This window comes from Leptosomus discolor, chromosome 6 (genome assembly GCF_034619465.1).
Source record: "Leptosomus discolor isolate bLepDis1 chromosome 6, bLepDis1.hap2, whole genome shotgun sequence".
NCBI lineage: Eukaryota > Metazoa > Chordata > Aves > Leptosomiformes > Leptosomidae > Leptosomus > Leptosomus discolor.
In genome coordinates, this window is record NC_141396.1 from 66,941,076 (window position 1) to 66,968,158 (window position 27,083).

At 51.3% G+C, this 27,083-nt stretch overlaps 1 protein-coding gene across 1 annotated transcript in view; it reads right to left on the reverse strand.

Moving 5' to 3' along the window:
* The window catches only part of SMARCC1 (SWI/SNF related BAF chromatin remodeling complex subunit C1), an 84,890-nt gene that overhangs the window by 1,974 nt on the left and 55,833 nt on the right, over nt 1-27,083 (reverse strand). The window contains exons 22-27 of the mRNA XM_086466319.1: nt 25,816-25,871; nt 23,840-23,954; nt 22,843-22,997; nt 17,530-17,664; nt 13,553-13,811; nt 634-810 (exon numbers count right to left, since the gene is read on the reverse strand). Of these exons, the coding sequence (XP_086322445.1) occupies nt 634-810; nt 13,553-13,811; nt 17,530-17,664; nt 22,843-22,997; nt 23,840-23,954; nt 25,816-25,871 (897 nt within the window). The remainder of the gene's footprint in view (nt 1-633; nt 811-13,552; nt 13,812-17,529; nt 17,665-22,842; nt 22,998-23,839; nt 23,955-25,815; nt 25,872-27,083) is intronic.

Consider the following 27,083-nt stretch of genomic DNA (forward strand, 5'->3'; position numbering starts at 1 on the left):
AGCGCCCTGCCCCAGCCGTGCCGGCTCTGCTTTCCCTGCCCGGGTCTGGACACGCTCTCACGCCCAGTCAGAGCTGGCTTCAGCTGCCGGTTTTTGGCTGGCACAAAGCAGCTTCACTTTCGGAGGCGCAGGTATTTATACCACGTAAGGGACATTCCCAATATTTTGCCTCTTCCTAATCAGGACTTCCTCTTTCTAATTTCACAGTGCTAAGTCTTCTGTAAGGTGCTGTTGAAGTGAATTATGCTCTGACCTGCGCTACTCAAGGATTGAGCTGCGAGTTAAATCCCCAACCTCTGCGGTGCATTCTCCCAGACTTAAGTCGAGAGAGGTTTTTGATGATGACCACAGAGCCTTAGTGTCATCATAAATAAAATAAGGGATGTTATAAATAAAATAAGGGATGATATAAATAAAATAAGGGATGTTATAAATAAAATAAGGGACAATGGAGTATGTTTGGATGCCTAGAGGGGAGACAAGCACTTAAAGCACACCTCTGGCACCAGTCTTTGGCTGCCAACGTGCACAGATCCCATCATTCCTGCAGCAGATAAAGGGGTTTCAGCTACACCGAGTTTTCCAGCGAGCACCAGGTATTTTCCAAACGTTTTCCACTGGAGATCCACTTACACATGCCATTCGGAGCCGCGAGAGGAACACGAGGTCCAATGAGATTTCCCGACATGGGGGACATGCCAGCTGGGGGGGGACCACCGCCGGCTGGATGGATGTTGGCCGACACGCTTGGCATCATCCGGCCTGGCATGGGCTGTCCAGGTATCATCGAACCGGGCCCCGGCATCTGACCTGCAAGAGCAGCGGAGAGACACGACGGTGAGACTCGCGTGGGAGCGATCCGAAGGGAAAAGCAGCGCCCAGCTGTTCTCCGAGTAGCGAGAAACAAGTCTCGTGCCCGAGACCCAGCGCCGTACGTGCCCCAAACACCGAAGGAAACGCCTTTTCCTCCCCCCAAAGTCAACGCGCTCCCTTCAGGGAGGGCCGGGGGCGTCCGTCACCTCTCGGGAAGGTCAGCACAAGCGGCAGGCGCAAGGTCACCCCCGCCCTCCCGCCCGGCGCTTTCAGGGAAGCCCTGCTCAAAGGGAGCTCGGCAGCGATCGGAACCAAGGCGCGGGGAGCAAACTGCACGGGAGGAGGGAAAAAAAGAGCAGCCACAAAGCCTGGCGGATTAATTCCATGGGAGAACTGAAATCATACAGTTAAAAATCGTGCTGTACGGAAGTTTCTACCACTAAACCCCCCGTTCTGGTGTGAGGGAGGGTTCCAGTGAGTCTTCCCTCCACATCAGCGGCGTGAGAGACCTCGATGTGTCGAGCCGCATAAAGGAACTGCAAGAATCGCCCAGCTTCAGACACCTACAACTTGCTGATTGATGCTTTAAAACCTCATTTGAAGAGATTACTTTGCATAATCCAATTACATTTACTTTTCCACACTTACATAAAGGTACAGTATTTTAGTCAGAAAAGCAGCTATTAAGCACGGATTGTAAAGGCTTCCTCCAGAAGAGCTCATTCCACCCCAAACCCCAGGCAATTATGTGAAATAAAGTGTGATGACAGCATCCTCCAACAAAAAGCATCACGGCCCCACCAGCAGTTACAGCCAGGAAAGGGGGAGCTCTGGATTTGGGACCGAGCTCACACTTCGCTGCAAACACTCTTAACTCCTACTGATGCTCAGCTTCGGAACAAGAGCTTTGAGCGATCTTTCAGTGATGTCTGTTACTTCCATTTTCTAGGACATCAGGAAATCGCCCCGGCTCACAAGCTATTGCCTGGAACAGGTTACAGCTCTCAGCCAGCAGCCTCCAGCCAGCGGCAGGGCCGTACGGGCCCACCAGCGAGTCAGCACAGCCTGGGCGTGAGACAGGGTGGGCTGGTCTGTGCCTGACCCAGAAGAAGAATAATCTGCCCTTTAAAAACAACCCTGGTGATCAGAAGCCAACCCTGCTCTTCGGGACCTGCCACTGCTTAATGCCTGCAGAGCCGCCTCTGACCGAGGGGCGCGTCCCACGCTCCCACAGAGGCAAAGTCCACCAGCCATCCCAAATCCTTCTCCATCACCACCCTTCTGCAGAAAGCCAGGGGGACCACTGAAGAGCGCTCCAAGCACGCAGGAATATCTACTGAACAAGTGTTATGACAGAAAAAACCCACAACACAGACGGACTTGCTCCGCTCCCCCCGCGCTTGGTGCCTTGGCCAACCACACAAGTCTGCCCCGCTCAGCCACGGCCCTCCAGAAGACGCCCATCTCGGACATCTAAAGCCCTTGGCAGCTTGTCTAGCCCTCGGTGGCTGGTCTCTGCCTGTAGTTCCACGGTACTTTAAACCAGTAACCTCCCATTGAGAAAGACAGGCTGTCCTTCACAAAGGCAAGGCAGGATGACGGCGTAAGGCAGTAGGTGCTTCTGAAACCGGAGCCACGTGCAAAAGGATCCAGCCCGGCCCAGCCCACTGGCTTCACACAGTCCTGGAGATGGGTGGCAGAGGTGCTGAGCCACCTTAAATTCCCAGGGACTCTGAAGCATCAAGCAAACGTAATATTGGACTCCTGGTCATGCAAGCGAGAGGTCTACGTGCCAACCTGCCGCTGCCTGATCACAGGAGCCAGCCTAGCGACCTGCGAGCCGCAGACACGAAGCTCTACAGAACCATCAGATTTCTCAAACGTTTACAAAGGAAAAGAACTCCAAGTTTATGCCTGGACACACTCCACTGCTGATCAGCAGCCTGCAGCGCACACCATGGTATTTCCATCGCTATATATTAAAGAGCAGCAGCAGCCAACCAGAAAAGCTGAGTACATTGGAGCCTTTAATCCCCTCCTTTGTCCCCACTATTAACCAAATATTTTCTGCTCTGGTGATGGTGAAGTGTTTTGAAGAAGCCCCTCGGAACTGTCAACCACCTAAAGGCGGGAGGAAACACGAGACATTTCCTAAAACGACGTGGCAGCCTTTGTGGGTGGCTCAAGGTGACCAAGTCCCCTACACAACAACAGCTCCAGTGTCTGGTTTCCCGTTTGCAGGCAGGCTGAGCTGGACGTTCCTCAGTGTGGCTCATCCGCCCTCCCCTCCTCCGCAGCAAGAGGACTTTAGTGTTACCTCCACCGCAGAATAACTCGGGCTGGAAGGGACCTCAGGAGGCCTCTGGTCCAACCTCCTCTCAGAGCAGGATCAGCTCTGAGGTCAGACCAGGTTGCTCATGGCTTTGTCAAGACCTGACTGATCTCTAAAAGCACCAGGAAGGGAGGCTGCGCCACCTCCCCGTACAAGTCCAGCTTGTGCCCCCTGTTCCCACCACACATCACTGAAAAGCCTGTCTCTGTCTTCTCGGTGACCCCCTCCCAGGAACTGTAGGGCTGCTGGCAGGTCCCTCCAAAGCCTTCTCCTCTCCAGGCTGAACAAGCCCAGTTCCCTCAGCCTCTCCATGGGGAAAGTGCTTGGACCACCTTTGGTGGCCCTCTGCTGAACTCGCTCCAGTTTAACCAATGCTGTACTTGCACTGGGGGACCCAATCCTCCAGACGTGGCCTAACAGCTGGGAGGGGGAATAACCACATCCCTCCATCTGCTGCCTGTGCTCCTGTTCCTACAGCCTGGGACGCTGCGGGTCGCCCCGGCTCACGCTCGGCTCGCTGCCCACCGGGACCCACGGGCCCTTGTGCTGCAGAGCTGCTGCTCGGGGTTAGTCCTCCCGGGGACAGGGCTTGGCGTTCGTCCTTGCTGAACCTCACACGGCTTCTGCCAGCCCGTTCCTCCCGCCTGCCTCAGCCCTGCCGGATGGCAGCCCTGCCCTCGAGCGCTATCGAGGATAACACACGGAGAGAGGAAGATTTAAGCAGACACGGCATGAATTTACCGCCGCTGGCGTTCGCGCAGCTGTTTTGGTCCAGCTCACCCCGAGACGGGCAGAAAGGGCACGGCAGGCAACGCGAGAACACCGTCACCGAAAACAGCAGCCAGCACCGGCTGAGCCTCCAAGCCTCAGTATTAGGAGCGTCCAAGAGCTACGGAGAGACAAAACGCCGTTGCGTTCGCCAACAGCCCCCAACCGCCGATCCTTTGTCATCGGTTCTGCGCTAGTGCTGAGCTTAAAGGATGCTTCATCTCGGAGCTTCAAAGAGGAGCACAGCAGGCAGACCACAAGCAAGGAGCTCTTCCCCTCCCTGCAAGGCTGCCGAAACCACGGGGGTCTGTACGCGCTCCGCCCGAACAGGGCGGCCCCGAAGCACAGCCGGTCGGAGCACGCAGCTGCGCAAGGGCAGCTGGTCAGGCTCCAGAAGTCAGGATTTTCCCCGATTTGCAGGGGACAGATGTGGGAACTTCTGACATGCCCGATGTTACGTGATGACCTGTGGCACTGCGGTCGCGGCGTATGAAACAGCAGCTTGAATCTCAGTTGCTGCAGGTTCTGGGTGAAATATTAGAAAAAAAAAACAAACCCCAAACCGTATCACCAGCAACCTCAGCCTATACAGAAGAAAAGGGGGCTATCTGCCACTTCAGCAGCTGACACCCTGCTCTCTTCACTTACAAAACGTCCTGACAACTTCAACTCCAAGTAGTCACTTTCCAGGAAAAATTTCTCTTCTCCTGCTCCATTTACCTGTGCGAGAAGTCTTCCAAGAGTAGCTCGTACCTTCAGCAGCTGCTTTTGCAAATCTAGTCTATTCCCTAGAGCCCAGAACAGAAGACACTGCAGGTTCGTGTCGTTTCATAGGCAAGGAGGGAATTCGAGCATCTGCCTCGCTCTACTGAGAGGCTGCATGTTCCTGGTCAGTTTAAGACTCCTAGCGGGCTCAAAGCAGTATTTAACCTCAGCGTAGAGACAACTAACGGCCATCAGGGTCTGGATGGGGGGCGAGACGACAGCTTGTTACGTGTCCAAGATCATAAAAGGTGTGGGAGAAGCAAAGAGGAAGCTTTTCTCTCCTTGAATACAGAACTAGAGGTGGCCGCCGCAATTCTGACGCTGCAGGTTTAAAAACCCGCTTTTCACAGAACTTGGTTGCCCCGTGGAACCCGCTACCGCGAACTGGCGGAGGGTAGGGCTGGCGGCGGCTGGGAACACACCAGTTCAAAGCAGCCCCTGAGCATCAGAATACCTCAGGAGTATGACTGTGGAAGGCTTGAGCTGCATTCACACTGTTTCTTAGGGTCTTCACGAAGCATTTGCTGTATCTCGGATCAGAGGCGGCGATGGGAACCTCTGGGCTGACCCCGTACACACCCCCACCCCCCGACTTGTGAAAAGTCCAGTTTGCTGGAGAGCAGCGCTGCCACACTGGAAAGGGTCCGGATCTCACTCACACAAGCGAGAGGAGCACTGCTTCCTCCTCCATCCTCATCCTCGCACTCCTCCCACGCTTGGGCTCCACTGTTGTACTTGAAAGGCACCGCAGCGGAAGAGCAGCCACTTGGTACACCCAGATCACATTATTATGCTCTTAAGAACTCTGGCTTGAGTAGATCTTTCGTTTTTAATGAACTCCTGTATTTTCACCCCCCTCCAAAAAAAGAAACAATTGCAGCTACAAGCACGCAGAAGCCACGGCAGACGGGCAGGAGCAGAGACAGGGCCGCTCAAAGCTGCTGGGGGCAGAAGGGTGGCAGGGGCTGAACCTTGCCAGAACAAGAAACTGGAGATAAAACACGGCCCAAAGACGTAGAGGGCTTCGCGGCAGAAGGAGGAGACGCTGGCAAGCTACGAGGGATGTTATTCACTGGCAAAATTAAGGCTGATCAGAGAATAAAAACGCAAGAACTGCAACAACGGAGCTGTGTTTCAGAAGACGAGGAAAGTTGGGAGCTAAGAAATCCCCAGCCCGGGAGCTGCTGCTTGACAGGAGCCTCGACCTCTCCAAGCGTAATTCGGCCCTCCTCCGTCTAACACCACATGCCTACAAGATTCTCTCCGCGCTAACGAAGTCGTTACTATGAAAAAAACCCCAATCTCTTCAGAAACACCTGAAGCTGGATCAGACTCACTACACACTGCGTGGCTTCACGCGTACCAGAACTCCAAAATGCTGAAGCTGAGCAGAAATCAAGCAATACCCAACCGAACTGGGATCAAGCCAGGGGAAACTACCACCACCACATGGCAAAAAAGGAGCTCCTGTTTCTATAGAGATCATACTTTTCGTGCTACAAGAGATACCGCTTCAAGACAGCGGCTCAAGCATAAAATGTGGAAGTGTGACCTATATAAGGGGGAGAGCTTAAACACAGCAGACACAGGAAGAGATAAAGCCAAAAGGTTCAATAAAACGAGATTTAGCAGGCTAAAAAAAAATCCTTTACACGTTGGAGATTGTCGGCGTTTCCTAACGCGTGCTCCGAAGCGTTCCACTATTAGCAAACTGCCAACTGCAGACCCACGTTACAGCGAAACGGATGAGGAACAGTTTTTAAAGGCTCTCTGAGGTATTTATCTCTATTAAATCAGCCTCTACCTCTATTAAATCAGCTACTTGAGGGGCACTGGAGTGGTAAACAGTTTTAGCATTTTTGCTTCGCTGTAGCAGCCGGCGGGGCGTGATGCATAAAGCTTGGAGCCGATTCAAACCCTCCTGCACACCTCTCCCTGCTTCCCATTCACAGATCAATCTGCCAACGCAGCCGGTGCTCCGTGAAGGGAGCCTCTCCTTTGGCAGCCAGGGTTTCGGAAAGGAGCAGCGCGGGTTCCTCTGAGCTCCGCAGGGGCCGTGCCTGGCTGGAATCTCGCTCCCTTACTACGGAATGAATTGTTTCGCAGCCCCGAGAGGGGAACGAGCAGAGCGCCGCTCCAGGGAACGCCCGCTAGCTTCGCCGCAGAGCAGCTCCGCAGCACCGCAAGATGTGCTCCTTCCCACCCAGAAGGGTTTTCAGAAGACCTGGAAATCTCTGCTCCTAACCCGCCTCCCAGACTCGTCCTTCCCTTTGGCACGTCCTCTCCCCACCCCCGCTGCAGCGGACAACCCCGTAGCCAAGACCTGTGAATAATTAACCGCCATAACTCATTGAGCAGCGCGTCTCGGGGGGGGGAAGAGGCAGGATTTCCACTTCACTTGCAAGTTGCGCCGCTGTCGCTCCCCTCCGGCGCGATTCACCCGGCGCCGCCGCCGGAGGCTGAAGTCGGGCACCTGCCAGCGCCGAGGCGCACCGTGCCGGGCTTGCGGCGCCTCGCCGCCTCCCACCTGAGGGCTCACCATGAGTTTTCTCCAGCAAAGCACGTACGACAGCAGATCCTTTGTCGAGAAGCTGCTTCGTGTGTCACAGCAGCAAGGACAACCGCTCTGCGGCACCGGTAACCTTCAAATATTCATGGATCTTCAATAATACATCCCTGCGAGGCCTTCGGAGCCGCTCAGACCCGCGGGAGAGGCGCTGCAGACGCTACGACGACAGCACAGCGCAAGTCGCTTCGCCATCCCGCGGCACCCGCACGCACCCGCTCTCCCGTGGTTGACTCCTGTTTAGGATTCCGGCCCACGAAGCCTCTGGCCTGGCCAGGTTTTCGTACAGTCAGGAACATCCCCGAGAGCACCAGACGCGGCTTTAACGCTTCTGTATTCCCAACCGCCGTCCACGCCTTGCAAAGCCACCGCCACGTGCGTAGGACGGCGCCGTGGATTTACCGCCCGCCTGACTCTGCTTTCCTTTCACCTGGCTGCTCCCTGCGGGCCCTCTGCCCGCCAGCTCGTGACACACGATGGATAAAAAGAAAGCGCTGACAGTTCTTAGAAGACATTTACCAGAAGGAGTGACCTCGAAATCCTTACCCAGTCCACAAAAACCCTGGAATTGCAATCAGTTCAGAAAGTAAATCGCATCCAGTAGCTCAATTTAAACCCACAAGTTTTAAATAACGAAATGCACAACCCTTCCTTGGAAAACTGCAAGTCAAAAACGACTTACAAAGCATCCTTCTGAATATTTCAACCATCGACAGAAAATTATGTAAAACACAGTGCGTGGGGGAAGGATATTAAAGTTACTCATCCAGCTGCCGTGGAAAGTGTGTCCTTACCTCCTCGTTCCACTTCTGCTTCGGGTCAGGAATTATTTATTAGCTGAAAATCCTCCCCGAAGGGAAGAGTTAATTAATGACAGCTATTAATACATCTCTCTCTCTCTTCCCCCAAGAATTTGAAGAAGTTTCTCGTGTTACACACCACACGCATCACTAGTACGAGACACTTCTCACCGTTTCACAGATAACCAGGACAGAGCACAAAGAAATCAATAACGTGCTTCAAATGATGCAACCAGCAGCAAGGCTGGTAACACGGGAAGAAATCAGGAATTTTATTTCCTTTTCTAATTACAAGGTACAGCTTTTCACGGTGAAACTGGAATCCAATTTACTGTTCTGTTTTAAAAGCCGTCATTCCAGGGGAACGGAGAGAACAAAATAAGCGCAGTCAAAATGGAGTAAATGAAAAAAAATGTGGGAAAGGAACCAGTAAGGGGACTTGTCTGAAACCAGTGCCCGTGAACAGCAGCATGCTTCTGTCAGCGGTCAACCAGTCTCCTCACACCCAGGCGCCCGAGGACAAACCGAAGGCAGCCAAAGTCAGAGCACGGGCTGGCACTGGGAAGCATCAACTTCAACCGTACGTCCCAGCAAACCGGGAACAGAGCTCCATCGCCAGGCTTTAAACCCAAGATTTAACCATCAAGCCACGTTGCTTGCAAAGAGACAGTTAACCCAGACCCGGGACGAGAAGCCCTGGGAGAAGCAGCGAAAGCCTCCAAGAAGCCCCTCTGGCTGCGCGCCGCCCACTGCCAGCCGGGAAGTTTTTGCTTTACGTGGAACTCGCCAAGAGCTCTCCCCTCTGGAGGAGCTCTCCTGGCTCATCTTGGCTTCTCCCTCACCAAACCTGCCTGTGGGCACTGGACTCTGGACAGATTTCAGCTCTTCGACAGGTCCCAACGAATCTGTGCTCCAGCAGAGCCAGACGCGGCCGTGCCGATGCAAAGGCCGACCCTCCACCGGCGACGTCCACCAGCCGCGTCCAGGCCGACCCTCCACCGGCGACGTCCACCAGCCGCGTCCAGGCCGACCCTCCACCGGCGACGTCCACCAGCCGCGTCCAGGCCGACCCTCCACCGGCGACGTCCACCAGCCGCGTCCAGGCCGACCCTCCACCGGCGACGTCCACCAGCCGCGTCCAGGCCGACCCTCCACCGGCGACGTCCACCAGCCGCGTCCAGGCCGACCCTCCACCGGCGACGTCCACCAGCCGCGTCCAGGCCGACCCTCCACCGGCGACGTCCACCAGCCGCGTCCAGGCCGACCCTCCACCGGCGACGTCCACCAGCCGCGTCCAGGCCGACCCTCCACCGGCGACGTCCACCAGCCGCGTCCAGGCCGACCCTCCACCGGCGACGTCCACCAGCCATGCCTAGAGACTGACAGCTAAGCTAAAGAACATTTTCTGGAAAAAGCTTCCCTGTTAACTTTTAGGTGAGAGATTTTTGGCTCAACCACTTCCGCCTCTGAATCCAGAAACGCCGTAAGCAGGATTTTATTTTTTTTTCCCCCCTTTCATGTATAAATGCCTTTTCAGATCCTTTCATCGCTGTGTTTCCTACCATCTCTTCAGCTTTCGTCAATCACTTTAAAGACATCTGACTTGGCATTTTGCTCACGGCCTACTGAACCAACAGTTACACTTTTAGTCACTATTAAGGTCAGAAACCCGTTCGAAAACATCAGTGAGAACCAAGGTAAAGTCTGGAGCTAAAACCGTGCAGCCGAACAGGAAATTGTGCCGGGTATTTCCATCTCCAGCCTCCCCTTGGGGATGTGTTTTGGAAGGCTGCCCACTGGTGCGTCTCGGTTACTGCTGAGTTGTTTGGGGATTTTTCTCAACGCAAACTGAACGGGTCGGTTCTTCCCGCAGAGCCGTTCGGCAGACCAGCAGGCAGCACCTCCAGCCTCCAATAACATCGTTACACCTGACTGAAGAACTACGCCGCGGCAGTCATCACTGAGGTTTCTCAAAATTGGCCACCTCGGGGACAGCAGGTTGTCAAGGGAGAGAAGCTGAGAACTCGGGTAAGGAAACTGCTCCTCCTTTTCCTGAGAGCACGCCAAGCTCCGCGCTGGGAAGCTGTGCACCGCCAGCTCTGAGGCCAGAGGTTCATCTGCAGGGCTAAGAGCAGCACGAAAGAGCTTCCAGATCCCTTCCGCAAGCGTACCTCAGCCCCCCCAGCACGTGAAATTCATCGACCCACACTCTCCGAATCTCGGCGTCTCCACCAACGCTGCAAGAGACGGGCAGGCACGCAGCGAGGGAACCTAGGGATGGGCGGTCGTCGAGGTGAAGCTCGCCAGTTCCTTTCAAAGGATCCCAAATTAGCAACTGAGCAGCAAAAATTGCTACTGATCTATGTATGCACAGGTCTGCCAGGACAGTATTGGACTACTAATGCTCCAAGCCTTGCAAGTCCAATAAATACACCACAACCGCCCTAAAAACGTGAAAGTAAGGAAAATACGTAGGATAACAAGTGCAGAACTTCTGTTGTATCACAGACTCAGCGTGACCAACGTGACGGGAGAAGGGATTATTTGTTAGTGTACGCAATACATGGGGTGTGTGTACCCAAAACACAACTGCAGACCACGTCAGCGTGTCAGGAACATTTCTGGACACCGCTGCACACAACAGAGGTATCTCCAGCAGAGATTCACCCTCTGGTGATTCGCCAAGAGAAGTCAAACTCTGAGCATCTTGAACTACCTCCACAGAAAACCAGGTCAATCTGCGAGTCGCTGTCTCTGGGGACTGAAGGATCCCTCAGTTCCTGTTTACACCCCCCCAGGACTGTCTCAGAGTTTAAGTGCTGAACCCACTCGAGGAAACAGGGAACTTTTCAGTTTTCCTTCCTTGCCCTCAAGTTACACAAGACTCTACTGTGAAGCCGAAGAGCTTTGGCACCTGTGGACTTCGCAGGCACTTCTAACGAACTCCTGCGGCAGAGCCTGAGGAAAAGAGACTATCCTGCTTTCCAGGCGAGACCAGTTGGGACACGGTAGAAGCAGCAGAAGGGTTTGTCTTCAGACTGCCTTCTCTGGACTCTAACCTTCACAGAAGCATCAAACCAGCAAACTGTCGGACGAGGTGAAGGGCAAGACCCCAGCCGCGTGTCTGTGCGGCAGGAGACAGCGCCAGATGCTTCGCTGTCGCAGGAGCCAGAAGCGCTGTGCCTCATCCATCAGTTTGGTGCCCTTAACGGGGCGGGGGGTGGTGATGGAAAAGTCAATCTATTGAATAACTTCAATCAAATTTCAAACAGGGACGTACTGACTAATTAACACAGTACCACGCTCCCCACAATACACTGAAAGGGATCACTGGGGATATGGAGGGCCTGGATGATTACGATGGGGCTGAAGTAACAAGGCAGTATGTGAACCGAGGATGTGAAGATATTAGAAATCAAGTTTTATTAGTCCCCTAGTGAATACAACGACGCATTTAATCTTGTTACATCTTCATTTCTCACCCGCAGCTTGCAAGGAAGAGCTAGTCTAACGACACGCAACGACCCCCCCCTTTCATCTGTTTTCAACCAGCCATTTTCCCCGTGGCACAGGGTGTCCCTCCGCTCCACTGCTGAGTGAACAGACCTGCCTTGTCAACACAGCGCACGACAAACTCAGCTCCAATGTTACTTGAATCTGAAAACCAGACCGTACATTATCACAGTCCCAACTCAGTTTCAGCAAAACCCAAACCAGCTCCCAAAACAAAATCAGCACTAACTTTTCGTCCACAAGTGCCTACGAACCCAGGAGCTCACTGATCTCTTACAAAGCTAGTTAGCCTGAGCCCCAGACCACACGACAACTAACCCTTGCCTTCCCCTCCAACGAGCATTACTCTCCATCTGCTGTACCTAACTCATTACTGGGCAGATGCAGGCAGTTGGATTAGATGCTTCACACTTCCAAGGCCTTCTGCAAACCCCGCTAGTTCCCTACGCACTTCTACTCCTTCCCAAACCACGCCTTTAACCCCGGCCTTTTCCCAAGATGAAAACTCAGCTCCTGCAGGCTTTCTGCCACCACATCCTATTTTTGATTATCACCCCCAAAACTTTCCAGCTTCTTCAGCAGCAGCAGCCCGTGCAAGATCTGCTGCAATACCTTCAGCTCATAACTGATCAGGTCTTCTTTTAGAACAGTTTTTGGCCAAACAGTTGAAAACTGATAAAAGCTATCCTCCTTCGCCGGGGTCCAGCCAGACAATCAGGTTACTACGTGTCAGGTGGTGCCATTCTATTCGAAATGATCATTTCAACAACATTGAGCAAGTAAAGCAAAGCCTTCAGTTCCAATTCCCATAAGCATCCTCACAGCAGAAGCACAACATTTGGTAGTCCCAATCCCTTTTAGCAGTAAAATGGTTTAAGGGTGAGACTGCAAATGCTGTTAGCAGCTCAGTTAGTTAACAGCAGGGCTGTCAGTTTTGCCATTAAGCACAGAGTTGTTTTGAATAAATGGCGGTAGTATTTTTATGCCCAGTGGATGTTCCTCCTCTGAGGCGAGGCACAGCCACACCGCCACCCAGTTTCTCCACCCTTTGGTCTCAGGAGTATCTCCACCTTTGGGGATAGCCAAGCTCAAAAGGACAAGCCCCCTGCGATCTGGTCCCCCTGGCCTTGCTCCGGGCTGCAGGCTCCCAAGTGACCCTTCTGACCAACACGGTTCCGCGACTCTCACCGGCACCAAGCATGACCGAAGGGCAGAAGCCGGAAAGCAAAGCCCCGAGCAGGGCACGGGAGCACACCAGAACCAGGCGTCCTGCCGAAGGCAACTGCGCAAGGAGCTTCCTGCCTCTGCTGCTCGTTCCGCTCCCTTCCCCGAAGCTTTTCTATACAGTTAGGGGTGTCACCAACTGGAGAATTTGAGGCCATGACTGGTTTCGAAGGTGCAGAGATCACTGGGCACAAAAAAAGTCTAAGGAAATACGTCTAAGGAAATACAAACGAGCTAAAACCATTTGAAACTGATAACGAAGGGCAGCTCCATTTTATCGCTTTAGAGCTTGACTGTCCCCAGGGGTGGAGACTCCGCAGCCTCACCGCGCACTCCGCTCCAGGGTTTGACAACCCTCACAGGAAAAAAAAAAAAACCAAACTAACTATTTTCCTGTGTCCAGATGAGACTTGCCATGTTTTAATTTGTGCCCATCGTCTCTTGCCCAGTCACGGGGCGCTGCTGAGAGGAGCCCGGCGCTCTTTCACTCCTTCCTTTTGATGGTCATCCATCGGTACGATACCTCCTCCCCAAACTGCCCCCACGCACCTGGCCCAGGGGCAAAAGCCATACAAGAAGCTGCAGCCCAAGCAGAGCTCCTCTTTCCAGCAACCCCTGCTCCTGTTGCATACGCAGCACCTTCACAAACCCCGACGCAACCCAGACCGTCCTCACACCGCGTGCAGTTTCACCGGGCAGCGCTTCTTCCTCTGATTTTACTCTATTACAAACGGTGATTAACTAAGGGGATTTTCTCCTTCCAGCTCTTACCTGGCTGTGGTGGGTGAGGTGGTGGCATCTGGTGGTGCATCATAGGGTACGGCGGGGGCTGCTGATGAGGCAGTAAGCCTGGATGTGCTGGTGCCCCGAGGGGGTTCATCCCAGGCCCACTGGAGTGCTGGTGAGACTGCTGGGGGTTTTGGCTGTGCTGCTGCTCCATTTGCTGGCGAGCCCTTAACTCAGCGTATTTCAGCTGTTCCATGTGAAAATTCTGGCGCTCTGTCAGCAACTGCTGTCTCTGCTGCTCTAGCTGTGTCACAAAAAGGGGGAAAAAGGCACGGTGAAGTTAGGAACTACACGTTTAAAACACGTTTCTGCAGGTCAAACACCTATCCTATGACACACACCTGCGATTTGCAGCAGGCTTTGGTAAAGGATCCGGGGCATTTTCCAGCTGGAACAGACAAACTCACCTTGTTTTGTCCTAAAGAACCTCACAGTAACACAACACATCACTGTCCTGCGCGGAGCACTCAGCCTTAACACAACTCTAGAAGAAACTGCACGTTTTTCGCTCGATCCTCTGCACGTTGGAACGAGGGGGAACAGGAAAGGAAAGGGATTTGCTAGAGCAAGACCAGAGCAGAACGTGTGTGCAGTAACACGAGCTCAGTGATTACAGGCAGGACCCTACTCCGTACCTTTAAGACTTGGACATCGTGATAGCCAGACAGCAGTGATCTGCACTATTATGTAAATTTAGGCCAATTAACATAAAATAGGCTACTTTGGCTTATTATGAAGCCACACAGGGGGCAAGCAAGCCCAAAATGAAAAGACAAAATAGCTACAGAAAGTATTCCTTACTACTGGGCATTTATGATTGATCCCTGTCCAGTTAAGGACACCCGTGGCACACGGATTTAAGAAATCGTGATGCATTTCTACATCTATTACTCTGACGCAATTGGACACACGGGTCTGTGTGACCAGTTTACAAATATTTCATGCGTACTTTAAGACACGCTCCATAATCCATCTGAAAAGCAGGTTGCCAAGGAGACATCCACCCAGCAGAAGTTCTCCAAAACTCCCAAAGCTCCATCAACACTTTGTGTGCAGCAGTTTGACTGCTGACAAAGCACGGGTGAAAACGCAACGCGACAGAGCACGCATTCACCCACAGAACCAGATGGGGACAGCGCCTCATGAATAATGCATTCTCCTTGTTGGGGGCTGGTTTTCTGCATGTAGGGACTACAATGTGATTATTCATGCTGCCATGACTCCTTTTTCCTTGACCAATCTGAGACATTAGCGGGAAGAACTTGATAAAACGAAGAGGTACGTACACCAATGGTGTAATCGTGCATGTGTGGAAACAGATTCAGGGAGGTGGCAGGCAGTTCAGGGAAGAATTACTGCAAATGACCCGAAACAAAGGCTTAGGCAAGAAGTATGGCTACACCGTGCTTTGTATGGGCTTTCTCTACTCTTTTGTATTCCAGCTTTGCTCCCTTTACGGTGCCCTACCCTGCTACAGCTTAAATAAAACCCAAAGTCTTTACAAGTAACCCCAAAGAGCATCCAGTGCCTGAGAACACACCTTGTACTTAGGAAAACCAGTGAAAACTTCCCTTCCGCACGTCCCCTCCCGTCAGGATGAGAAGAGACAGCTGGGCAGAGGAAAGAGGCAGGTGAACCCAAGCCGTGACACGAGCTGGTCTTCAACCTGATGCAGAGCCCGACACACCCAGCTCCGTACCAGGTTGTGGCATTTGCTGCAATCATTTCAGAAGCAGCTTTAGGGCCACGACCCACAGCCGTACCCCCAGATCCGCACGCAGGCGACCGGCAGCGACACGCTCGCCGGCGGGCAGGCTGCCGTGGTCTGCGTCTGCTCCTCAGGCGTACCGGCAGCGGGCGCCAGGCAGGAGCTCGGCACCTTAAGGAAGGGCAGCACGGACCGGTTTGCCCCGCAGCCTCCCCGCGCAGCCCGATTCACGAAATCGGCCCGTTTTCAGGCGCGCAGTCACCAATGCGACCCTCTCGCTCTCCAAATCTGGTTCTGCGCTGCGGCGAAGCGGTTCACAATTAGGAGGGACTATTACGAGCGCTTAGTGGGTGCTCCTACAGCCACCATCGCTGTACCACAACGTCATCTTCGGCCAGTAACTCCTCCCTGAGCAGAGGCAGCAGAGAAAGCATTCACGTGCTGCCTCAAATTCTGGGTCCTGCCAATAGGATCCCCGGTTGCACACAGAGTTGGCAGCACCGAAATTACTTCACCTTAAACACTGAAGTAAATGTGGTTTTTGCCTAAAATCTAACACCCTCCAAGTCTGCAGCACGGATTTCCTTCAACACTTACACTGGCCTTACCTTTACTGTAAGAAAAAGGCCTTGCAGCAAATAAGGACGCAGGCACAGTGTGCAATGGCACGAAGGAATTTTTTTGCTTTAATTATTCCGCTAAATATCCACAGTGACAGGTGAAAAGACTGAATTTAACAACTGGAAAGCCCAGGGAAAAAAATTGGTATGCACATTTTTAAAAAGGAAAATGTCATATGCCTCAAAATGTAAAAACCCCTGTCACTAACAGAGTATGTCCCCCAAAGAAAGAAATCCACAGAAAACCTTTTCAAAATAGTTAGGTCCATTTCTTGAGCTGCCAGTCAGTGTCAGAGGCAAACACCACACAAATGGTGGAGGATGCTGAGCAATCCCGAAATTCTTGCCGACATTCTGCTACAACAGAAAGACGGCAGTTTGTCAAACTCCATCAACGTGATTAATGCCAAAGTGAGGATGTAAATTCATTAGACTCACACGGTAGGGCAAACGCGAAACCCCCTAGAATTACGAGTCAGTATCTTCCACACATCTAAAGCAATTGCCTATCGACAAAAATGAGCAAGCCGTACCACAGGAAAATAAAAAAATTGACTGCGCTCTGATAAAAACAAAGTTTTTGGGTCATCTTCACAGTAGCTGGAGAAACCGCTTCTCAGAGTATGCTGCTCTAGGGACGGCAGAACAGTTAGTAAGCGGTGCGTAACGCAGCCCCTGGGAGGCAGAGACGGCCTCTCTTCCTCATTACACCCTGATTTCAGGGACAGACAAGCTTCCAGTCACTAACAGTGCCACCACGCGAGCACAGCCCTGCCTGGGCTGCACCGTATACAGGTGCTCTTAGTGTCACCCCCTCCTTCGGCGGGCTGGACCCCAGTCGAGGCCTGCACCCCGGCTGAGAGCCTCACTCGACTGAGGACAGAAACTAACCACCTCCTCGCTTGGCTTGCCCAGCTCCTCCTCCTCGGTCACGCTTCGTCATTAGATCTGCCAGCTCAGCTTGGCTCCATTTGGATTCCTTCCTGGTCCCTACGAGCAACCCCTTTCTCCCCATCTCCTGACACCGTGGCTTCCTCCCCTTCTCTTGAAGCTGCTCTTGCCCTCTCAGCTCAGGCGAACCCATCATCACCGCACGACGAGCGGCTGTTGCTCCTGAGCACGTATCCATCTCCTACCACGTCCCGCTTGGAGGACTTTCCCAAGAGCCACTGAGAATGCCCTCCGAAAACCCCCCAAACTACCTGCTCAACACCAAGTCTCCAGTCTAAACTGGATCAGGAAGGACAGGCAGACAGGGCTGGTTTCCCCTCCCGTAGGGAAGGAAGGTTTCCACCCACTTCACTCTCTTTACAGGGAGAAGCCATTCTTACGTCAGGTATTCGTGCGCTAAGGCCTATGCAGATGCTCAGGAAGAATTCCACACTCATGCTGGGATGACAGGAGTAAGGATTAGGAAGCAAAGCCAAGGTATCACCCGTTTGCTGCTGACAGTAAAGAGCAGATGCTGGATAACCAAGGAGAGGGCTCAAACACTAGTGTGGGGGTAATCATGAGTTCCAGCTGAAGGAGAAAGACCCACATAAAGGTGAGGAACAGCGGAACCAGCTTGTTTTCCAGCTGTGAGCATACACAGACCCTTGCAGTGACCGATTTAATCCAGAACCGTTACTTACTGCCTCTTTCTCTCGGTCCATAATGGTTTCCAACTCCTCAAAATGGCGAAGTTTTATCTCCAGCTTCTTCATCTGCGTTTCCACCAAAAGGGCGACCAGGGACTTGATCTTTCTTTCTTCCACTGCTGCTAGGTGCTGAGGATAAAACACAGGTTTTTGCTTCACACACGTTTCACAAAATAAAGTGCTTTAAGGGAACAAATAAGCCAACTACGCCTGCATCTAGCTTTAGCCGCCCTATTCCGCTTCTGGACAGAAAACAAAGCATTAGATTATCAATCTTCTGCTCAGAACCAGAAGCCTTTGGAAGATTATTAAGCTTTTAATCAAACACATAGGTGTCAAGTTTTAATACAAGAGGTATTGTGGACGCTCAGTACTCATAAGCAGTCCAGCTTTGCCTTGCAGCCTTCCGAGCGCTGAGCAACAGAGCGCGCTTTCAGTGGAAATGCAAATGAGGCCGTGAGGGTACGCTGGACCGAGTCAGCTGTAGGTCATCCAAAAATCCTTCACCAAAACACACACAGGAGGCTTTTACCTGGAACGATCACAAAAGCAGCGAGAGGACTCTGGCATGCCCTCGCCATTAAAATATTCCGTGCTCAAGGTAACGAGCAGCTATGTACCCGGTTGAGCACGCTCCCATTACATGCAGCACCACACCACTAAACCATAAGCTGTCTCGGCGCAGCAGTTCCGCCTCGGGCTAGGGAGAGCTTGCAGAGAAATCGCCACGCAGATATTAGAAGAAACTGTTAGAAAAAATCATCTCCACTTTCCTTTTATAACCAGGCTGCACAGTGTTCCTGTTGCAGAAGGAAGCTGAAGGCAGAGCTGTATTTAAACTGCAAAAGCAAGCCGCAGGAAAAGGCAAATAGATTCTTTACAAGGCTTCAGCTTTACCCCATGTACATACACACATGTACACATAAGTGACAGAGGAGATATATATGTGTGTGTATACATGTGATACACGAGACAGCCTGTGTTTCACATTCTCCACGTGTGAAAGGCTTCTTCACGATGCTTTCCACCAGCTTTCGTTAAAAGCCTGCTGTTCAAAACGAAAACACACTCAAAGCCCCCTCGTGCGTACTGCGGGGGAGTCTCTATTAACAGTCAAAGGATGTTTCCCCACCACGGTGTCCCAGCAAAGCCTCACTGACACATCCAAGGGTGGAGGGGGAAGGAGGGTTGGCTTTTGGGAAGGGAAAGGTGAGAGCCGAGGGGAAGAAGGAAAAAAATAAAAGAGCTGGATCTCATCCAGCTCAAGCTGCAAACAGAGGCTCATGTTTAGCAAGCTGTGCCCCAGACTCTGGCTCAGAACTGGGAGAAATACTGAGCTGGAGAAAAGAAGCATTATTAAACTCCCTGGTAATCCTAATTACAAACAGAATGGTATGATATTGTTTCCATCACTAATACGTTGTGTCATTTCACAGCGTTCACCTCTGGTAACCCACCAGCAATAAAGCAAGTCTTCAGTAAATCTAGATAACACACAGTTGAGACTCTCACCAAGCTTAATTTTACATCAGGTACAGTTTGAGAACCAGAGAGATGCCAAGTTCATCTAACAGCACGCCACTGGGAAATTCCAGTAGGCTATTCAGCTAAATACTGACCCAACAGCGGTGCACACATCTGAAATAAACTAACTGAATAGCTGACAGAACTAGAAAATTCAACGCCAATTAACACTGCTCAGGAAAACAAACCCATTTGCACGGGAAGTCGGAGCAGCAGAAGCACCGCTGCTGACACACACAGCCTCCTGACAGTCATTTCGCCTCGCTTGACGCGTGTGACTTGGATAATGAAACCACATTAACATAAAATCTGCAAGGCACGTGATTAGGTAAAAGGCAGGTCTCAAAATACACATTAGAAAGAAAATGATCACTGAAGCTTTTCCTAGAGAGACCCAAAGAGGCTGCTCCTTAGCCCGGCATTACCCAGTGCTTTATGTGGGCAAAGAACAAGTCATTACTCCCTCTGCCCTGACCCAAAAATAGTAAGACAAAACTAACAGCGCTTTAAACTGCCTGATGAACACACCGCTGCATCCACCACCTTAAGTCATAAATAACCAAAAAAAGGTGGTGGCACGTGACCCTGTCCTGGGACCCAGCCGTTCCCAAGGACCCGAGCGCCGCTGAGCCTGCCAGGGCCTCCGGCTGAGGGCGGGCGCAGAACGACGCTTTGGGTCGCTGGTGGAACACCGAGTCCTCGACAAGTATCGCCACCGGTGCCTCTGCCTGGGCTGCTGCCACCGCACCGAGTTCCAGTCTCAGAAATTGTATTTCTGGGTGAACACTGCCAAACCCGGGAGGAAGGGCAAGACGAGCTGCTGACGCAGCACGCCCGCGTTACGGGCCGCTTCACAGACCCGAGCCCATCCCCTAATCTTCTTCAACCCAGCTTTCGTTGTGAAATCAGCTGACAACTGGTACAGACAGCTGTAAAACTAGGGGACCCCTGGGAAACGGAGAGCCTCCTCGCACCGTCTCACTGGAACGCGGTGCTGAAAGTCTGTCACCCACACGCAAGAGGTCAGCGGAAATTGCGACAGGCAGAGAAAGTCGCTCTTTCTTCCTTCCCTCGTCCTGTTTTCTGAAAGGACACGAGACGTTTCGCCCAGCTTTTGTTTTGTGAGGTCAAGAGGAAAACAAAGAAGAGCTCAAGGTGGCAGATAACACAGCACTGTCTAAACGAAGGCACACAGTGGGAAAAACGAAGCCCGGTCATGCATACGTTCAAGCAGGAGATGAAAAAGGTCCTGCAGGGAGTTTCTAGAGCAGCAGCAAAAAGGAACCAAGGAAAGACAATCTGATCTGCCTGAGAACAGCAGATGGGGCGTAGCTGCCTGCAAAAAGAACAAACGTGATTTAAGCAACAGGGTCCCATCGATTCCTGAATTTTACATTTCTAAATACCTACAGCACACGACAAAAGCAGTTGATGGCCGAAGGCTTTTTAATTCGGTGGGAAAGGGCTGCGCCGGTACAACGGGCAGTGGCCGCAGCACACCAGACTAGGAACAAAGCTTAACAGCAAAGTGCACCTCCCATGGCAAAACCTTACAACGACAGGAGGTTGGGCATCACTGGCAGTTTCGGTATCACGTCCTCAACCACAGCCACCTCAAAGCAGGAGCTGGGGAAGCCATGAGATCAGCGCGATGCAGGAGGTCCCGTCATGACCGGGACAGTTCCTTTTGGCAGCGCAAGTGATGGACCGAGGGCTCCGGCAGCAGCTCTGCAGCTCTGTCACACCTGGACAAAAGCTACGAGCCACCAGCAGGAGAGACATTTTCTATCGGTGCTGCTTATGCACAGACAGGAAAAAGCAGCTTATGTTGACTTAGGAATCTGAGAAGAAAACGAGGAAAAGGGACCTCAATTCTAACGTTGTTTCTACAGAACCACATTTAAAGTTGTTGCTCTATTCTATACGTAGCAATACAGAGTTTCACCCCTAAATGTACACATTCACACCATTTCTCAAACAGCACAACTTACTGGGGAAGCCACTTAGCCCAAAAACCCCAAACCACTGCAAGCGCCTGCCTTTAACCCCCATTTCTCCTTAGAAGCCGACTGCAACATTCCTCTGTTATAAAATCGTAAAGAAAATAACTTCCTACAGCTCTTCACATAACCAGCTCTTGAGTTTATTAGGAAGAACTGAATTACTCTCTCAGAGAAGACACAGCTCACTGAAAGCCTTACTGTTGTCTGGGTTTTTAAGTACAAGTGGAAAGCTAAATCCCTGTTGAACTTGAATTCTACTCTGAAATGTGAACATCCTAATTATAATATATTATTTCCTGTAATATAAAGCTGAAATTCTTCTAGAATATTATCATCACCATAATGAAAACTGCCATTAGCCAAGTCCCTTCTCCCTCTAGCACTCATTATCACCAAAGGAAGGAAAGTAGGAGACCATCTTCATCTGCAGCAAGTAGCCTTCCATAAAACAGATGAAATTTCACACCTCCTTACACATATGCAGGTCGGGTTTTTTTCAACTTGGCTGAAAAAAAACCAGTTGATGAATGGAAAGGAAGTTACTCTCAGAAGAGCCTGGTGCTTGGAGCACCGCGGGTTCAGACGTGGACAGGCAAAGGGACACACAAGGGCACCCGTTGCGACTCTGCTCTTCACCAAAATAATGGAGCTGAAGTTTGCCTGCGAAGCGGGATTCCGCACCGCGAGGGTGCCTCGCTCCGGCAGCGAGCACCGCTGAACTCACACAACTTGTGGTTTGAGAACCTGCCTTGAAGGGCAGGAACTAAAAATAACCTCAAATCTCCCGGTTCGTAAAGGAGGGGCTGTATCGTGATGACACCACCGATCATCCCGCTATCCTCAATACATACGATGCAGCGGGGAAAAAAAGTCCAAAGCTAGAGTCATAAGAGTCAAAGGTCAGACTGGAGAAGTCAGTAAGGGATGTGCAACACCTCATTATGTCCTGGAAACCCATCAGGAAACAAACACCATCCATGCTTTGCTTTTGGTACCTGTATGGTAGGTGACACGGGACATGGCACCGAATCCACCAGTGATTAAGAAACCCAAGCGACAACTTGAATCCAAAAAAATATGTCAAGAGCAAGCAGATTTTGAAAAAGATATTCTGCAAGAAGCGAAGGTGGTCTGGTTCCTGCAAGACGACAATTTGTCTTTGATTTTAAAAGACAACATGCAGTCAGTAATTACAGGGCAAAGAAAAGCTGGTAGATAGGACACCGATTCAAACCACAGCTCCCCGAGAGACTACAAACAAGTTTAATGACAGAAAGACAAGAACGTGTTTTTAACAGACACACGGTACCTCTTAACAAAAAAAATCATTAAGTTGGCTATAAAAACTTGTAATGCTCGAATTGAGCATCACAGGGTTTTCGCAGACAAGCGCGGGCGCAGAAGGCTCGCGTGAGGCCCACGCAACAGCCAGCGGCGCAGCAAGAAAGGCGACGGAAGGGTTCCGTCACCCAGACCTCTGCCCTCAGCATTGTGGCCAGACCTAAGGAGCAGAGGAGAGGCTTTCCAAACAAGTTACCCACACGTTTTGAGGCTATTTCTTAGGGATGTTCATCAACTTCACAATCACAGAAGCAGCTGCCTGAATTACAATCGTACGCTGTTTCGCTCAGGAGTTCAAGCAGAAGAACCCGAGAGGGCACTCGTGCTCCTCCAAGGTATCAGAGAGGAGAACAGGAAAGCGCCCAGAGGCAGAACCAAGGCCCGTTTCCAGAGGCGCTCTCACGGGAAGCCACGCCAACAGGTACCGCACGAAACCAACCTTGGCTTTGGTGGCAGCTGAGGCAAGGGCAGCAGCTGCAGCTGTAGCTACGTTTCCTTCCGAGATCTCGTGTTCCACTTTCTTCTTCCCAGCCTCGTTTTCCTTGTCTTTGCTCGCATCAACGTTCTCCTTGTTCTCTTCCGCCTCCTTTTCTTCTGAAAGAGATTTCCCACCAAGCCTGTTACGGGCACTCTGCCCCGGGCAGCAGGACAGGAGTCGCTGGGCTCGCTGTGGGAGCCGAAGCACTTCAGCCACACGCGGTACGGGACGGCTACTCGGCCCAGCGCTGGCAGGGGAACAAGCCTAGTCTAAGAGCACCTGATCCAACAAACAGGGCAACACGATGTGCTTTTAGTTTCCATCCTGTCAACTCATCTCTGCCACCAGCTCACTCTCACCAGACCCATTTCAGCTGCGTTTCCCAATCAACCCCGTTATTAAATCAAATCCAAACGCTTCTTGTTCTACCTGGTGCTAAAATACTGAGTGTAAGTTCCAGGAAAAAACTTGTGTATCCACGTGGTACAAGGGAAACATGTTAAAAATAAATGTCTTATGTAGAAAAAACCCCAGGACTCCTTAGACTGTCAAAATAAAGGCTCTGCATCACTTCACAGGGAACCTAAGCTAACATATTAACTTCTGAGGGTGGAAGTGAGCAGCCCCATTTCTTTGCATCAAAAGTGATGAAACGGTGAACAATACAGGCAAAAGAAAATTTATATGACTTATATTCACTTTGCCACTGCTATTTCTTTACCCAGTCACTACCCACAGCCAAAGAAAGCTGAGCTGAGGTCTAAAATGAATTCAAGAACGAATTTAGTGCCCGAACTCTGCAGTGAAATTAAACTAGAATATTTACTACTGAACCATGAAGCAGCCTGATGTGCAAGGGGAAGTATTTCTGCCACAGCTAAGTTTATAGCCTGTTCCAGCCACTTTAGAGAAGGCTATTAAAGCCAGCACAGCTTGAGGAACAGCTGGGAACCATTACCTGGCTTGGGGTCTGCAGTCACTTCGCTGTCTTGCTCTTTTTCTGGATTTCTCTCATTTTCTCCTTCTTGTACTTTATCACCTTCCTCAATTTCACTCTCCGCTTTGTTTTCAACCTAAATGGGATGAAAGACTGTTTGAAGAATGAGAGCTGCAGAAGACATTCACTGTTAACTTGGTTTATAGCTTTCAAATTAATCCACCAGCATAAAGAAGAGATTAAATTTTAAAGGTTGCCTGCTACTTAGGCCTGTTGCCACAATCCTAACCCAAATCTGAATAAAGAAAGGACCTGCTGCACTGAACAAAGTCCATCAGACTCAGCACCCCAGGGCAACCTGGGTTCACCCGAAGGTACAAGAAATCCCGAACTAGGATGACAGGTAAGAACGTGTTCTGCCCCCTCTGCTGCCCCCATTTATTTCCGTACGTGTTACACCCCTTCCAGTGTCTGCTACGTTAATCATTTACCCAGTATTCCCCGATCCACACAGCTCCAGGTTCTGCAGAACTCGTGGTCATAACAGCCTCCTGTGGCAATAAACGCTACAACTGAACTACGTGTTACAGGAGGGTGCTTCTCTCCAGGCACCGGTGGGAGAGAGGAACATTTGCAAAATGTAAGCAAACCAAAAATATTCTTTGTTAAAATTTAGGTGCCTTAACATTGTATTAACGAAATCATCGTTGGCTTCATGCTTAACACTGGAAGCATCACTTTCCCCTTGGAAATACTCCAAGCTGACCTGAGTTTCTCTCATTTACTCTGCTCTACAGACTAACGCATCTCTTCAAGCTCTGACCAAGTCTTCTACGCCTACATCCACCCAAGCGTGCCTGCCTGTCACCTGAAAGGCAGCAAACGAACTGCCCGAAACCAGCAAACTGACATCAGGCCTACACTCGGCGGCCATTAGCTTAGTTTTCTTTCACTCACTTGACTAAGCAGGCAACACGAACATCACCTGTGGCTGCAGGCGCAGTAACACCCACCACCCACCACCCTTCACTTCTCAGGGCGATGTTCTAACTGCAGGGTACCAGTTCCACTCCAGTGCAGGCCTGGAACAGTCACCGCCAGTGCCGTGATTTAGGCTATCTGAAAAGAGGTACTGCGTGGGCAGGCACGGGGTGATGAACAAGCCCCCAACAACTGTATCCGTGCAGGCACGACCTACAGGTTGAAGGAGTTAATTTCTACACAATCTGATCTTCACGGGCAGACTCATCACACCAACATCAAGAGCACGCAGTACACACACGCACCAAGAGCTGGCCCAGGTTTCTTGCGCCAAGGAGTTTTATCGGCCAGCTCAGCTACGGGCACCTCGGGCAGGCAGATCCCGTCCTCCCGCACCCACGGGCCCGCAGGCAGCCCGCACCCAGCAGCGCGCGGCGGCTGGAGAGCTGCGATGCAGCTGGGGGAAGGGCTTCCCTGGGGTTCTCCCGTCAGCTCCACACACCGCCCTCAGGAGCGGCTGCCAAACACTGCGCGTAGCCCAGACTCGCGCACTGCCTGCAAAGCCCTCAGCTCTCTGACCTCTTCAGAACCGAAAGCTTTGGGAGGGCAATTTGTCACAAGACAAACTTTTCTAGAGCAAGACTTCGAAGTGACACTTGCTTTAGACCACCACAAGTCACGAGCCGTAACGTACCAGCAGCCTCCTGCGGCTTAAGTCTCTAACTCACCTGGTATTGCCCCGTTCACAGCTCCTCCCAACCCAACCTTTTCTCCTCAGGACTAGAAAACCACACACTGACACCTCGCTGCTGTTTGCCCAGCAAAAGAAATGTCTCTGTACGGTCTGAGATAAGACACTGAAGCACCTACAGAGACTGAAAAGTGCTCCCTACGGACACACACACCGACCAGCACGCTGCCATCTACCTTTCTCACCAGCATTTTAGACTGTAGCAATGCAGGTTCATCAGCGTCAGCAGCGCCTTTGCAGCAGCAGTGTACTGAGCCAAGCTTACCTTCTCAGACTGCTGCCCCTCTGTCTCGGTTTCCATCTTTTCTTCTTCAGCTCCATCTGCGAAAACAAAGTCTTTAGGATTGCTGTAACATCCATTTATCATACTCAACATTTATTTCACCGTTAACTAAAATTTTCTGTTCTCTACCAACAGTGGTTCAAGCCACACCACTAAACTCCTGGAAGACTAAAAGCTTATTACACTCACTTTAGTTTAAAAATCAAGTTTACTTGCAAATTTAAATTTAACTGGTTTTTCTTTTCAGTCCAAAAAAGCAAGACAAAACATTAAATTATCTATGCTCTGATGAAACCCCTGTTTACCCTCGCAGAGAGAAACCACCCTATCTATCAATTTCAGCTACATAAAGGACAGTTTGATGCCCAGATCCGCAGTATTCAAGTCATACAGTAATTCCCACCGGTAAGTTGCAGTATTATAAGATGTTTTTCCCGATGCAGCCAATTTGACTCTGTAGATGGCTGTCAGCTACGTGATTAACCTCAATTACGGGGCTGCCAGACTTGTAATGCCTCCTTAGCACAAGATCCCCTGAGCTGCTTTCGGCGAAAGGTCTACCCAGAGGCACTGCCACGTGCTGCAGGTCAACTGAAGATTTAAATTCCGTTTTGCAGGTGGTGCAAACACCAGAATTCTCCAAAGCAGACTTCAAAATAACGATTCAACACCAGAGTAACATTAAGCAGTAGCAAATTTGTTAAAGCACTATCACTGTTTTTAAATGCTAAGGATCTCTTGTTATTTCTGGCCCCAAACCACTGGGGTTCAAGGCAGTGCAGAGTTATCCTCCGCACTGGTTTGAAGTGAAACATCATTTCACACCCCTTGTGCCTGCTGCTCTGCATAAACACGATGGCCAACTGGTTCTCCAGCCCTGCGTGGCTCTTTGTGCTGTTCCCCCAAAGACATTTCTCCAGAAAAGCACTCTGAAACGGCATCCAAGCCCTCAGAAATATATTCAAAGCAAAGGTTTGAGTCTGAACGGAACAATGAAGCTTAAAATCAAAGAAACTGGCCCAAAAGCTGTAGCCCTACGGTGGCAGTTCCTAGGCAGCGCTCTCACTCAGACCTTGATCGCTCCTTCTCTTGCTTCTTCCTCAGCTGTAGCGACACCAATACTTGTGGGTTGGTACTGAAGAGCGGATCGATGAAATGACCCAAGTTAAACCCCAACACTTTCCTCGCCTTCTCACTGAAACAAAGCCGCATTGCAGCTCCTCAGGAGCCCAACCGCACCCGCCTAGTTC